General features: G+C 32.0%; 1 protein-coding gene across 7 annotated transcripts in view; it reads right to left on the reverse strand.

Moving 5' to 3' along the window:
• Nucleotides 1–11: 11 nt before the first annotated feature.
• Nucleotides 12–15,531, reverse strand: part of LOC144843741 (DISP complex protein LRCH3-like) — a 31,419-nt gene continuing 15,899 nt past the window's right edge. For 6 of the 7 annotated variants that reach the window (XM_078700657.1, XM_078700664.1, XM_078700661.1 and 3 more), the window contains 6 exons: nt 14,795–14,933; nt 14,411–14,523; nt 13,140–13,220; nt 7,992–8,129; nt 7,393–7,470; nt 12–5,732 (listed from right to left, as the gene is read on the reverse strand). In XM_078700657.1, coding sequence (XP_078556783.1) covers nt 5,613–5,732; nt 7,393–7,470; nt 7,992–8,129; nt 13,140–13,220; nt 14,411–14,523; nt 14,795–14,933 — 669 coding nt within the window. In that variant the 3' untranslated portion in view covers nt 12–5,612. The remainder of the gene's footprint in view (nt 5,733–7,392; nt 7,471–7,991; nt 8,130–13,139; nt 13,221–14,410; nt 14,524–14,794; nt 14,934–15,531) is intronic. The other variant, XM_078700662.1, reaches the window with a different exon arrangement.

Consider the following 15,531-nt stretch of genomic DNA (forward strand, 5'->3'; position numbering starts at 1 on the left):
CGACATTGAAATAACAAAAGAAAGTTGTTTATACAAAATATATACAAACAATATAATAATAAGAAATCTGGATACACTTGATTAAGAAGACAAGGCACCCTACATGCACTGTACAATGAATAAACAATCAAGATCTCAGTATCATGCATAATATAATAATGATAAACAAAAACATTGCAATATAATACCTATAGCTTGGTTCCCACTAGAGAACGCAACGCAATGACGCCGACGCAACGCGAGTTAAAGCTTGGTTCCCACTAGAACGTAACGCAAGGACGTAAACGCAACGCAAGCGTTTTAACCAATGACAAGCGAAGTTATAGACAGTTAGCAATCACAAGCGAATAAGCCATCGCTTGTGATTGGTCAATTCACTTGCGTTGCGTTTCGCCCTTGTGTTGCGTCGCTAATGGGAACCACGCTTAACCAATGACAAGCAATTTTTAATAATCCATCACTTCTGATTGGTCAAATCACGTCACGTCACGTCAAGTCCTTGCGTTGCGTCTCTAGTGGAAACCAAGCATTAGGTATACCACTAGGAACGCAGCGCAATGACGTAAGCGCAATGTAAATAAGTTGACCAATCACGACGCGTGGATCACCGACGAAGTAAACGTAACGTTCTTGCGTTGCGTCCTAGTGAAAACCAAGTTTTATTGACGGAGATATTCCCGTCCCACCTGCAGACGGTTTCATGCAAAATGATATTGTCATTTCACCATGGAGCTATACAATTCCCGATCCATAGTTGGTATTTTGGTCCTTTGTTGCCAACCAAATATTTGACGACCCATTTATATATATACGTTACCCAAGTTAGTTTGGTAATTAACAGTAGTAATAATTATGTAAAGTTTAAAACAACAATGTTACTAAAACATAATATACTATTGGAAATTAATAACAATGTATAACAATAAACCACATTTAAAAGATAAAATTAATTTCACCAATCGCTATGATTCAATGTTTTACACATTAGTTTATTACAAAAAAATGCTCTTGTAGAACTTATGACACATTTGGCGCACCATACATATTTTAACAGTTTGAATTGCATAATGCTAACATACTTAAAAATGTAGTAGATGCTTAAAATTGACAGACTCTACCGAGCATGGAAAAATTAATCCAATCTGTTTTAATTATCAGTAACATGAGGGGTCTCAATTTTAGTAGTCCTTAAGAAATTGTAAAACCTAAATATGGATTTCTACAGTAGCCATGACGATAGTAAACAACATTATGTGCGCCTGGTAGCCATAGAAATGCCAGGGTTGTACATTGCCTAGAAAATAAAATATTTATTATTATATAATTTTATGAGAACAAGCTAATCAAGTAAATTAATATTGGTCCTCTTTGTAATTGTGATTGCTATTTATTTAATGAAATTTCTGATTGACGAATGCAATATTTCAGATATTAGCATAATTGACGGTATCCATAGCAATGACCTCATCATCAACCATCAGTATACAGTAAACATATATAATAATACATTTTGTAATCAAAATCGACACAAATTTATCATTAATATTCAATTATTAAAATTATGATGCTGTAGTTAGCATACATTTACCATGTAAACAATACTTAGGAAAATAAAATATCTAATTGCTTAAATATAATTAATCGGTGGACCAATCTATCATCTTAAATAATTTTTTTGTTACTTAAATAAGATTTGTCAAACTGATTTGGATCATGATAAGGCAAGATTGTCGGGGAATCCTGAAACGGCGATCCCAGGGTAGCGCTTAAGAGCCTTGCATAGACTACCTGATAAAACAATGTGTATATTATACGCAAAAATAAACAATACCAAAACCTATTGAAACGATGCTGGATATTTATAAAAAGAAATATTTATATAATATATATTATATACAGTACAATATAATTTTCAGAAGATATTCCAGAAATTTAATAACTTAGGTTTTAAATAAACATAGTTTTTAACACAACATACTGTATAGTCTATTATCAATTATTACAGTACAGTATTATATTTAATTTATTTATTTTAGATAAACATAAAAAAAACCCCGAGAACTGGGGACAGACAAAATTATCGCCAAAGGGCGTGTCTCTCCAATTCCAAAGGGCGTGTCTCTCCAGTTCCAAAGGGTGTGTCTCTCCAACTCCAAAATGAATAATATACTAAGAATCCCATTGGTAATAACATATTTTAAAAGTCACATTACATAAAAAAATATTTAAAATACTGAATATAATATGTAGGCACAAGTGTGAAATAAAAATGTAAAACATGGTGGGTTACGGTACGGTATACCACAATTCTTGGTTCAAACACACCCAGCACCAAACTTACTTGTTAACAGTGGGAAATCAAAACACATCAAAAATAGAATATTTGCATACTGTAATTTAATTACATTTATGTTTTTTAAATAAGTTAGATTCTTAAAGTATTAAAATATGCCACTAATAATGCAACATATTAAAGCAAGATCCAACTTGTTATATTATTTCAACAGGGTGCTTTTACTGTGCAGTATTTAAGCATGATGCTTTAATACAGATATTTATACCTGATGCTTACAATATTAAGACAGGTGCTTACAGTATAGCATGGTGTTTACAGTATTTAAGCATTGCGCTTAATGAAATGGTGCTTACAGTATTTAAGCATGCTGCTTACAGTACAGCATGGTATAGTATTTAAAGCATGCTGTAAGCTCTTACAGTATGTCGCTTTACAGTATTTACGGTGCTTACAGTATAGCATGGTGTTTACAGTATTTAGGCATTGCGCTTAATGAAATGGTGCTTACAGTATTTAAGCATACTGCTTACAGTATAGCATGGTATAGTATTTATGCATGCTGTAAGCTCTTACAGTTTAAGCATGGTGCTTACTGTATTTACGGTTCTTACAGTATAGTATGCTGCTTACAGTGTAGCACAGCGCTTACAGTATAGTATCCTGCTTACAGTGTAGCATGGCGTTTTATATTTTAACATGACGCTTGTTTAAGCATGGTAGTGAAAAGGAGGAATGTATTCATATTATAACATCTATTTGATATACGTAAGGCACATATTTTTAATTATAAATTATTATTAACGACCTTTTAAGAACAAACACTGAAAAAATATAGAAAAAAGATAAATTTAAGGCAATATCTTACAAACAAAACATTGCATTTATATCTTACTATTACAGTAAACCTCTTTAACAAAGACCAAAGAGTTGCAGGAATTTAAGATAGATTGATAGATATAGATAGACAGATAAATAGATAGCTATTATCATTATTATTGCGGTTACGATCTACGATTCAACACTCAAATGCTCTCAAAATGGCAGATTTAGATTTCAAGAAATTTTAAAGACAAAGAGGATGAAAAGAGAACCAGGAAAACGGCTGAAAGAAGAACATGATGAAAATCAGAATCTAATTAGCAAGAAGGAGGTTTTAATTCTCAAATATGGCCAGTAATGGAAAGGTACTTAGAGTAAGACAGTGAAATGTCATCCTTAATAATAATTACTTAGATAACTCTAATTGGAGATTTTAATGTATACCTAATGCAATTAAAATGAAGGAAAATAGGTATATTAATGAAAAATCTTCATAGAACATAGTACATATAATTAACAACTGATTTATATCCAAATGAATGAACAAATGAACACAGACTTAAACATTGTGATTGAGTGGTCCAATAACGGCTTATCATTTTGCAATATATAACTGAAAATTGAACACAGACTTGAACATTGTGATTGAGTGGTCCAATAACGGCTTATCATTTTGCAATATATAACTGAAAATTGAACACAGACTTGAACATTGTGATTGAGTGGTCCAATAACGGCTTATCATTTCGTAATAATATTACTGAATGTACTGAACACAGACTTGAACATTGTGATTGAGTGGTCCAATAACAGCTTATCATTTTGCAATATATAACTGAATTGCCTGTCACTTGATATAAAATGTAAACAGCTCTTGAGCAATAGTAATAATATTCTTGATAGCGAATCAATTTATAGATCTTGAGGACATTAATGTACGGCTTTGCCATCACTTTTTCTCATAGTGCATCTAAATATATATTATTGGTATTACTCGAAGATATTGGTATTTTCGAGTATAATCCCACCCTGGGGGTATAAGTTCATTTTAAGCACAACTGCTTTTCCATCGTCCTCTGTGTGTCAGTTCAGTGGAGGATACTGGCGTTACACTCATCTTTAATTATTACAATTATATTAAATTTTAAGTAATCCTTATACAAAATAATTCTTTTATGCTATTTTGGTCCTTAGGTACTAAGTAACCCCAACTTGACCTCAATTGGTGGAGAAAGAAAGGGGTGTGGGTGGGCTTAAATGCATGTAAGCATGATACTTTAAGCAAGCAGTCAGTGGGATTCAAGAATTCAAGAATAAAAACCGTGAAGGGAAATGAAATAAATACCTATACTAGTGCTGCTTACAATATATTCACAATTAACATTATAAATACAATCATAAAACAATAAAACACTTTAGGAATATAAACAAATTAAACACCACGCAAAAAACAGAAGGAAACTTGGAAAGAACTGAAAGTGGTAGTCAACGTTCATGATTATAAAAAAAACCTTAATAAAACTGACAACCATTTTGGCCTTATTTTCTTATAACTAGCTTTCTTTTTATTCTTCTAGATACATACATTTCTATAAAAGCACCAATTAAAAAGCAGTATTGCTGTATCTATATTTCTAGGCCTCCAATAACTTCAATCTTAAATACGAGAACTGGAAAAATGCATTTGTATTACTGGATAGATCAGCAATCACATGCACTTGTACAGTTGGCCTTTAGTATAGGCATCTTTATTTCTTTACATCTAGAAACCTGATCTGTTCTGGAAAACAATACTGTGTACGCAAAGTGATTCACTGTATAATGTCTTATTACGGTCCATTGTTATGTAAATAAAGACTGACAAAGAAAACTAAAAGTCTCTTTTCTTTCAAGATCAATATACTACAATTGTAATGTATTCATTCGTGGGGAAAACTTAAGTCTTTCAACTGCAGCTAAGTATTCATTCGTGGGAAAGTCAAAATAAGGTAGCCATGTAGTAAAGATCCACTAGCCTACTGTAAAGTAATTGTCTTACACTACAGAAACTGTCATACACACAGTGACTATTTGCTTTAGGCCACTATTTCTAACTGGGCTAGTAGCAATAGTGGCTTTATAGTGGCAAGAACTGGGAATAGGGGGTATACAGAATTGTCCCAGGTGTTCGGTAAACTACCTACTTCTGTTCCACTATAGTTACCTAGGTCACATGGTCTCTTTGACCGTGAGCCACTCTCGACCAATCAAAATGCGTCCTAGACTAGAAGAAAACTTTTCATCATTTTATCAGAATATGTAAAATTTTAAAAAGATTACACTTTTAGAATTTAATATTTTCCGACTAGAATTAAGTTATTGCACCAAAGTTTAATCTCATCCTTCCAACCCTCATTCTAATATTTCATAAACTTGTTTATAACAATGACATAACGTTACGTTGAATGATGTTCCACTGGGCATGCTCAGACAGCTTTGTTCGATCCACTTGACATGGTCATACTGTTGAGATGGCCTTGTTTGATCCAGGATATAACATCAGTAAACATTGAACAGTGTTTGCTACACGTAAAACGCCTTTCTCCTCTAACACGTCTGAGGCAGAGCATAACTTTTCCTGCATATAAAAATGTAATTAAAAACATCAAATGATTGAGGTGAATTTATAAATGATTTATATACAGTAAACTCTCCCAATAACAGACTCTCTGAAAATCGGAAACACTCCAAAAACCGAACTTTTCTTGAGGTCCAAAAGGTCCCAAATTTTTTTGTTACCATTAAAAACACATTCTGAATACCAGACTTTCCCCGAGAACCAGACATATTAGGTCAGCTCAAATGTGTCTGGTATTGGGAGAGTTGACTGTATAACAGTGATTTATATGATATATGTATATTTTATTGTTGCCTGTTTTTGATTTTGTATTGTTTTATGTTTCAAACCTGTAAGTGGCGGTAATTGTCGCTGTTGGTGTTGAATCAATAAATAAAAATTGGCAGAAAAGTGATGATTAGTATATTATTGAGGCCCAAATTATATTCATACTTATACTTTATACATAATTGAGATTTCTTTCATTTAATAGTCAACATACAGTATAGAGTATTGTTGAGTGACTGAGAGGTTAAAACCAGGGAACAGCAAATGCCAGCTAGCAAATGCCAGCTATATCGGCATAGTTAAAATCTGGTGGTAGAACAAGTTGGATAAGGACCACAGTTGGTAATCAATGCATTGGGCAACTAACAACCCTACCAGTTTAATCAATTGTTACAGAAACCTTGGAGAAATTCTTCAACGCAGAAACCAACAATAAAACAGAACTAGACACTGGTTCTAAGGTGGCATCTAGTATAATAAAAAGCAAAATTCTAGGCACCTCAATCAATGCCATATAGCATGATTCCTTACAAAAGAGGATGCATTTTAATTCACCGGTTTACCAACAATGAAACTTAAGCTTCATTGAAAGAAATTTCAACAAAAGAAACTTTACGGTCTGGCAACTTTAAAAATCACAACTATGTAAATAATATTTATGAATTTTACTGCAAGTATAAACTATTTAATAGCGATCTCTTATTGGTTTGTTTCAAATAAAAAAACCACTGCACCGGTATAATCTAGTGATAGTTTTAAAAACCACACTTGGCAAATACGTCTATTCAGAACTATATAAATGCAATTTTGTGTTTGGTTTAGTTTGAAAAAACACACTTAAGTAAACAATATATATGTAAAGTAGGAATAAGGTATAAAAACTATGGTATGATCTACCAAGTCTTGAACGTTAGAATGGGTGACAGGGTTCATGTTTACACTGTGTATATGGTAGCAAGGCGATATCTCATCTAACAAACAAGTTATGAATGGAGTTTGTGTACGCGAGATCGATTCACAATCTAGTCTCTATTATTAGATAATACTAACAGATAATGCTTCATGCTAACACTCGATGCGCTTTCTCAATGAAAGGGTCACCTTTACATTGTATTACAAATAGTTATTTAAGGTCACTTGGTAAGCCAGTCATATCATTGTGGGTGCATATCAGTCAACCTATGCAACACTAGTTCAACCAAGCTGTCTAGGCCTAGCAGTTAAATCAAATCTACTACCACTTCAAAACATTTATGAACTTTCCAATTTAAAAAAATTGTATTAGTGGTAACTAAAACTAACCTAAGTCTCACTTAGAAATTCAAAGCTATTTTTTTTTCTTTTAAAACAAATGTTTGTAAAAACTTTGAAGAATAAAAATCATGTTTCATACCCGAGACACGCCCAGTTGCCGACATGCATCTATAAAATTTTCAACATTCTTTCTACTTCTTGCCATCGATAACTTGCCCTGAAAAAAAATACCCCCGAATATCTGGTTAAATTTGCAAAATAAGTGGATGAAGCCAAAAAATTGTTGAGAGCCTATAAATAGATCTTAAAATCTTTTCACTAAATGGGAGAAAATTCTATTTTTGTTGATTTCCCATTTTTGTATTGATTCTGGAATAAAGTGATAAAAAAAAAAAAATAAGGGACTCATAAGATTGAAGAGTCCGACAAGTAAACAAGAAATTAGAGAGTCCATTAATAAGTTTAATATACAAAATATAAAACAAACTACAAAAAATTGAGACCAGTCATTATTATTCTATATAAACTAACAAAATAAAAGACTAACAAATAAAGTTTGAATTATTGAAGTAAACAAGAACTGGTAGACATGCAAAGTCTGTATTAATTATATTTTTTTATGTTAGTCCAACCTTCGGCATTTAAATATTTGTCTGGAAAATATCTTTTTGCTAATATTAATTTGAAATATGTTCCAGAACGTAGACTAATGAACCAGTATACTGAGCAAGTACTTACTGGTGAAGGTGGTGGAACATGCACCGTTGTTACTATCCTCTGTTTGATGCTGTTGACGAGATGGCAGAGGGCGTAGCCATCTTTAATGGCGCCCGGAAGATCATCTGATAGAGGGTGCTTCAGACGGGCTTCAAGATTCTAGAAAACAAATTTTCGACTTAATAATCCAAAATGACTCATGATTGGCTAGATTAAAAATTTAGAGAATAAAACCATTTTTCATGATAGCAAAACGTTTTAATCGTTCAAATGTGTCCAAATTTGAACAGGGTAGGTTTAAAACTTAGAAAACAACGCCATCTTTTTCAAGAAGCAGGTAAAGTTGCAGAGCTTCCTACAATGCAACCTTATTATTTAATACAGTATTCTATTAAATTTGCTGTTATGCAAATTAATATTCCATTTAGTAATCTCCAAAAACTTCACCAACCATAATTGAAGATACAACTGACATTCATAAGCTTGCTAAGCAGCTAAGGAGAACATAAAACCATTTGAAAATATCTTAATAAATCAGTATACAGCATGTGTGTGTGTGGAAACAGACAGTTTGTTATAACAACCAGAGGTTATCAAAACACGGTGAAAATGTCTTATATGACATTAGTTATGCAAATTGAACCATGTTATTATCTTGTCAGTAACCCATCATTTTGTAACCTAAGAAAGCAGTCGCAAGAAATAACATTTTTACAATTAAAATAACAGTTCACTATTTGTTTCATACACATGCTATCAAAATCAATTTAATGTCAAAAGTAATAATGCAAAAGTAGCAGCATTAACATTCATCACCAAATGCAGGCATATCAGACTAGGTTTGCGTCAGAAAATTCAGTGTTGTTTAAAACATCCATGAAAATGTATTAATGCTTGGGATGAAGATCTGATCTACATTGCAAGCAGCCAGTATATATGTACTAGTAAGATGCATCAGGAAAAAAACATTTCACATATCTTAAGCTCTGTCACACTGTCACACTTTATGAGACAAAAAAAATGTGATGTATATATATATATGGACATGAAGATGTCATATCACTACCATATTTAAGCATATCACTACCACATTTGGGCACATCACACTTTTTTTGTCAAACTAGTTTGATAGTGTAGACAGAGCTTTACATAAAAACAACTTTATAGTAATTACTACAAGTTCGACACTAATGTCTCATTTACATTGCCTAGCAAAACTCCAGAGTTTAAACATCAAAACGCACACCATACAAAACACAGTGTTCCTGAGCTATGCGAAAGGGGTATTATTATCTGACAAATCATCAAAGCAACTTTATAGTTACTACAAATATGTAAACAATAATTGTACCTAGGTATCTAGATTTGGTCAGATGTGTTCGCCCCTCTCTCTTCCACCTCCCAACTTTTTTTTGCTATATCATCAATATAACTGTTGGTATTCTCATATGTGTTATTAGAGAATTATAGGCTGATGCGCTGGGAACTCTTCTGCGGATTTTTTTTCCATCTAAATTCTTCAATTCACATCAGAGTAGGGATAAATTTGAATTTATGGTAAAAACATCTGATCAATTCCTTGCCCCTTAACACATACATAGCCACTTTGTAGTAGTTATATAATCAAGTAGAATGAAAACATATTTCAATTAATTAATTAATGTCAACTTTCATTAGCACAGACCTCCATGTCTGTCTGTTACATAATTTGTGGTCATAAAATATGTATCAAAATTACCAAATTAAAACGACTAATTTAATACACTGTTATTGACCTTATAAACTTCATTTGTTGCTTTTATAGACAGACTTGACTTTGTATCATCACACTTATTAATTAAATTGTTGATTGATTTGAATAACAATCTATTATTGGTAATGAATATAAAGATAATCAGACTGATGTGTATCCACTGTTGTGTGAAAAAGAACAAGGACACATTATCTGCCTCCTCATGCCCCAGCACATCTAGCAAGCTAACAAGGTGACCTCATGCCCCAACACACCTAGCAAGCTAACAAATAAACAAGGTCTCCCCATGCCCCAACACACCTAGCAAGCTAACAAATAAACAAGGTCTCCTCATGCCCCAACACACCTAGCAAGCTAACAAATAAACAAGGTCTCCTCATGCCCCAACACACCTAGCAAGCTAACAAGGTCTCCTCATGCCCCAACACACCTAGCAAGCTAACAAGCAAACAACGTCTCCCCATGCCCCAACACACCTAGCAAGCTACAATCAAACAAGGTGACTGACGATGGACTGAATAACATTACACCACCTCATCCTTCATTAATATTTATAGTAGCTGTATTATAATTGTAAATTGCGAAAACAGAAACCAACTTAATTAATTTTACTATAAAAAAAACACTGCAACAATATGAAAATTAAGTAACTTAGAAACCATTAAAGATGCCCTGAGTGGTGTAGCAATGTATAGATTTTCATGTCGCACAAGTGGACCCCAGTCGGGCCATGTGACCACTACTATTATACCATGAAAAAACCATGTTTAGTCTTTGTACAGTATGCTATCGACTTATCTAAAGCTCTGTCTGTACTATCAAACTTTATGAGACAGATGTGATGTGCCCATATATGGACATGATGAAGTCATATCACTACCATATTTAAGTATATCACTATCATATTTGGCCACTTTTTTTGTCAAACTAATTTGATAGTGTAGACAGAGCTTAACATGTATTAGCTGTATAACTGTAATTAGACTTCATTTTAACTTTAGACGGTATCATTAGACACATTTTTGTGTACACTCTGTTATAAAAGCATAGCATAATGAATGTTGATGACAACTAAAACTAATGAAATGTAGAATGTATAATTATTAAAGCATGAAAAACATGTGAAGAAATGCATGATTTAGCAATCTTATATCCCTTTTCACATCTGCATATTTGTTACAACTTGTAACAAGCCTCTTATCGGTGAGTTTTTGCTACCAAGATTTCACAGGGGTCCCTTGTGAAATCTCGGGATAATTTCCAGAAAAGTGGACACACTATCCAAACCTGCTTAGTTTGAAGTTGTAACATAAAATGTGAAATGGGTATTTAATTAATGCATGGAGTAAGAAACCTCTTTTAATAAAAGATGTGCAACTAATTATGATAAAAAGCAATGACTTGGTCTCTTCTGGAGTATGGTAAAGTTGAAATCTGGGTGCTGGAATTGATATCATTGTAACCACCAGTAAATTGCATGTGAATTTGTGTTGCATACGATACATTATTATGATACCTGTAGTCTGTTTAGTCACAGGATTCGAACCACAACACCTGTTAATAATGTATAACCACCAGTTTACAACCACAATGGAATGAACTTTAATCAGATCTACAGTTACAAGTACATTATAACGCTGCCATATATATTAAACACACCTAATAAAACTAGTAATTAATTCTTCACTCAAAAGGCAGTAATCACTTATTTAACGAAAACAAGCCTAATAAATGGTGACCTTTAACCTTTGAGCAACAATAAAATGTCTTTCTCAAACACATAATCTAGAAATCCAACTACTTGAACAATACATTGACAATAGGTATATAGTCTAATTTAGATCAATAAAGTGTTGAATAACTAATGAACTAAGAGAAAAAAATCAATGTTACAATGCTTTAGGAACTACTGCAGGTAAATGTATAAGCTTTAATAAGATACTGACAGTTGATTGCGATAAGTGCATCTTCAGATGAAATTATAATATTTATTATACTGATTGCTATGGAAACATATTGATTAAAATTCTCTTCAGGGTCAATATTAATAAATAAATTGAAAGATAATTTCAAAGGTTAATTATTTTTTCAATTTGCAATAAAATCATAGAAAATAGAAACCAATAATGTGTAATCAAGCAATAAAAAACGGCCATTTTAATAAACATTATGAAGTTTTCAATTTGTCGAAGAAAGATGTAGGATCTACGTATTGATGTTTTGTCTGGACCTAGAAATCATCAAACCTGGAGGAATGGATGGAGTGAGAAAGCAACTTCCATGCAGAAAAATCTACACTCCCAAAAACAAAAATATGCTGTAGACAATCGCTTTAAATCTACACTATCAAACTTTATGTGACAAAAAAATGTGATGTGCCTATATATGGACATGATGATGTCATATCACTACCATATTTGGGCACATCACACTTTCTTGTCAAACTAGTTTGATAGTGTAGAGCACGTACAATCTACCAAAGCCAGCCTTAAAATCTATTTTGACAATAAAGTACCCAACAATACTAGGCCATAATAAGATGTCTGTGGGTGTACTAGGATAGAGAGTGTTCATAAACTCTAAATTATAGTTTTGATGAGTTCATTATGGCTGACATTTTACAAGAGATTAACCAATTCAGTACACTTTCCATTAAAAATCTTTACTGTTTCTATAATCAGGATTCAAGTTATCCGTAACCATAGAGACGAGCATAAATTATAAATAATAATAATAATAGTTAGCATTTCTTTAATGTCATTCAAGGTCATCAGTTAGGTCTGCTAAAAAAACAAATTTCATTTTTCATCATCTTCTCTTAAACTAAGTAACATTAAGTAACAGTAAGAGACTCTATTTTACAAAATCTATAATTTAAAAACAGCATACAATTGATATATTGTAATTCACCTCATCAATGATTTAGTTCACTTTTGGTTTTCCCTGTCTCATATTTCTCTCTTATTTTATTGTTGTACCTTTGTACTGTCCTTCTGTTCTTGGACTATTATTACTATTAAATTATTATTATTCAATCAATCAATCAATCAAACTTATATAGTGCCAGTATCCATAAAAAAATGACAAAGTTAAACAAGAAATGCTTCTGTGTACAAGTGGGTTTTCAGTCGTATTACATCATTTGTTTTTTCTTTTTTTCAACGTTTATTTATTAAATCCTTTAATTGACTTAACTATAATAACAATATATTGTTTGAAGGTTTTCATGGTGAAATCAAATGTTGATATAATGTTTGCGGTACACCACGTATATTAGTTCTGAAAAGAACTGTTGTTTTATGATAATATTCAAAAAGAGTTCTACTAGCAAACATGCTTTTTGGGTTAATACATGAAATCAGAAAAAAAAGTTATCTTGTTAGTATCGTAGGGAGGGCATGCTTCGTGTCACTCACCACTCGCAGCATGTTTCGGCGATCAGGCTTTTTAGCCATACTCTTGTTATTGTTATTCTGATTACGTCTACTTGTCGAAGACTAAGAAGGGCGTGAAATTGCGGGAAATATTTACAAATAAATGATACACGAAGGAAAGTAAAAATTGAAATACAAAAAACAATGACGATTTAAAAAATGTTAAATATTAATTGATAATTGTATATAGCGAAAAATAATGTGAAATGGGCCAAAAATATAGTTAGCAATAATAAAAACAATATTCAGAAACACTTATACATAAATATATCACTATCAAATATCTATAGATAATATTTTAGAATTAAAAAATCAATAATTATTTGAGATTCTGAAATTTAATATAGTATTATAAATGAATATGGCAAAGGATAGGGAGGGGACAGTAATGGTTGGATGCTGTTATTCTTTATATATTTTAATGCATTATTTCAACATTTATGTTCTGTAGTAGAAGCCATACAGTGATAAATGTATTCTTAAACGTCTCACAAATATCACTAATTACGCAGTGTCCTCCACAAGGATATGATAATTTAACTCTCGTTTTTCTAGATACATTTCCAAATATGGTAAATATCACAAGTTCAGTGAGGTTACGCTCTTACTGAGTGCCTACTACAATCAGCGTTGTACTTAATATTTTGTCACGTTTTGACAGGATTATCAAAAATATAAGGAGGATGATGAACAAATATTAATATTCTCTATCCAGAGGGCGGTGTTGTATATTTTCTTCTTTGCTGATATAAATGCTATTATAAATTTCTATTACCAGTTCATTTTAAATTTTAAGAAACTAAACAAATACAAAAAAATTATATTATATAATTACACAATAAAATAGAGGGTGCTGTTGTATCTATATAGTATAACTAATATCATAAACCAATAATACAGACACACATAACAAGACAACATTGCTGGATAGTAACATATTATTATTATATTGTTAGAGAGTTTGAAGGTACATGTAATGGCAGGAGATTTTTAATTCAGCCTTACACTTAGTAATGTTTGACAAATTATGGCGATTAATTAACATTTGTTTGAAAATGAGAAGAAATTACAATAAAGGTGGGAGATTCCCACGAAAGATAAGAAAAACTTTTGTTTAACGATTGTTTATATTAGGGTCACAATAACTGTGGTTGGATATAAAAGGCATTGCAATTGGAGAAACACTGTTGTTTTCAAGTTAATTAATCATTTAGTTAATTATCACAAAAAAAAAAAAAAAAACTTCGACTCACCTTTCTGAGCATGTCTAATTGAGCAAAGTCTTCTTGCATCTTTTGCGCTTCTCTTTTTAGTGTGTACCGTGGGTTCACGCCGTCTATACTTGATTGTTTTCCGCTATTTAATGCTAAAAAAAATAAATAAAATGTTTTCTAGGCTTATATTTAATATTTAGCGTTGATTTGTATGAAATATGAGAGATACAACGGCTATGGCTATTTGTAAATTGTCTAGATCTGATCCTAAACTCACATGAGCGTGGTTTAAGTGCAGTTAGACCAGTACTATGCCCTTTGAGGGTGGATTACACTTCCCCTTGGACCATTTCCATTTAATCTTACTACTACCCTGTTTATATCTCCCATTCCCTGTCTGACCCCTGACCTAGACTGACTCACATGAACGTGGTTTAAGTGCAGCTAGACCAGTGCTATGCCCTTGGTATGCCTTTGAGGTGGAGGATGAGTTCACACTACTCCCTGGACCATTTCCATTTAATCTTTTTGTCTTATCCTCACTTGTACTAGGTGAACGCATCTGAAATATGAAACAAAAATTAATCAAAAGAAACGTTGATAGTAAAAAAATTGAGCTACTCCAATATTTTTTTTTTCAACCATTTGTATTCATTTAAGTAAAATAAAAAGCATATACAAACAAAATCTCAAATTTACACTTAAATAATAAACATTTAACAACAACATAAACATTAAATAGATCCTTGGGTATATTCTTACCTTAGGCAAGGACCATCCTAGCTTTAGGGACATGGCAAGGCACAGAAAAATAAAAGAATATTTAGGTGATCATTTAGAATAAAATGATCACCTATTGTTATTGTATAAAATCTTTATTATTATTTTTTTTTTTATTATTTTTTTTCTTTTTATTGTTTCTGTACACTATTTTGTGTAACAATTATCTCAAAAAGTTTAATGTCAATGATTACAAAAATTTCAGAATATCTTTCAAATAATACAACTTAATCCTAATAAGCTTTCCAGCGTGATCACTCATCCGTGACGACATTTATACGCCATTTTGCGAAATCACATTATCAATCATATCTCCATAATTCATTATCACATATTAATGAAATTCACTACACGTAAACTTCAGATCAAGGGTAAAAATA

The sequence above is a fragment of the Antedon bifida genome, chromosome 5 (genome assembly GCF_963402885.1).
Source record: "Antedon bifida chromosome 5, ecAntBifi1.1, whole genome shotgun sequence".
Lineage (NCBI taxonomy): Eukaryota > Metazoa > Echinodermata > Crinoidea > Comatulida > Antedonidae > Antedon > Antedon bifida.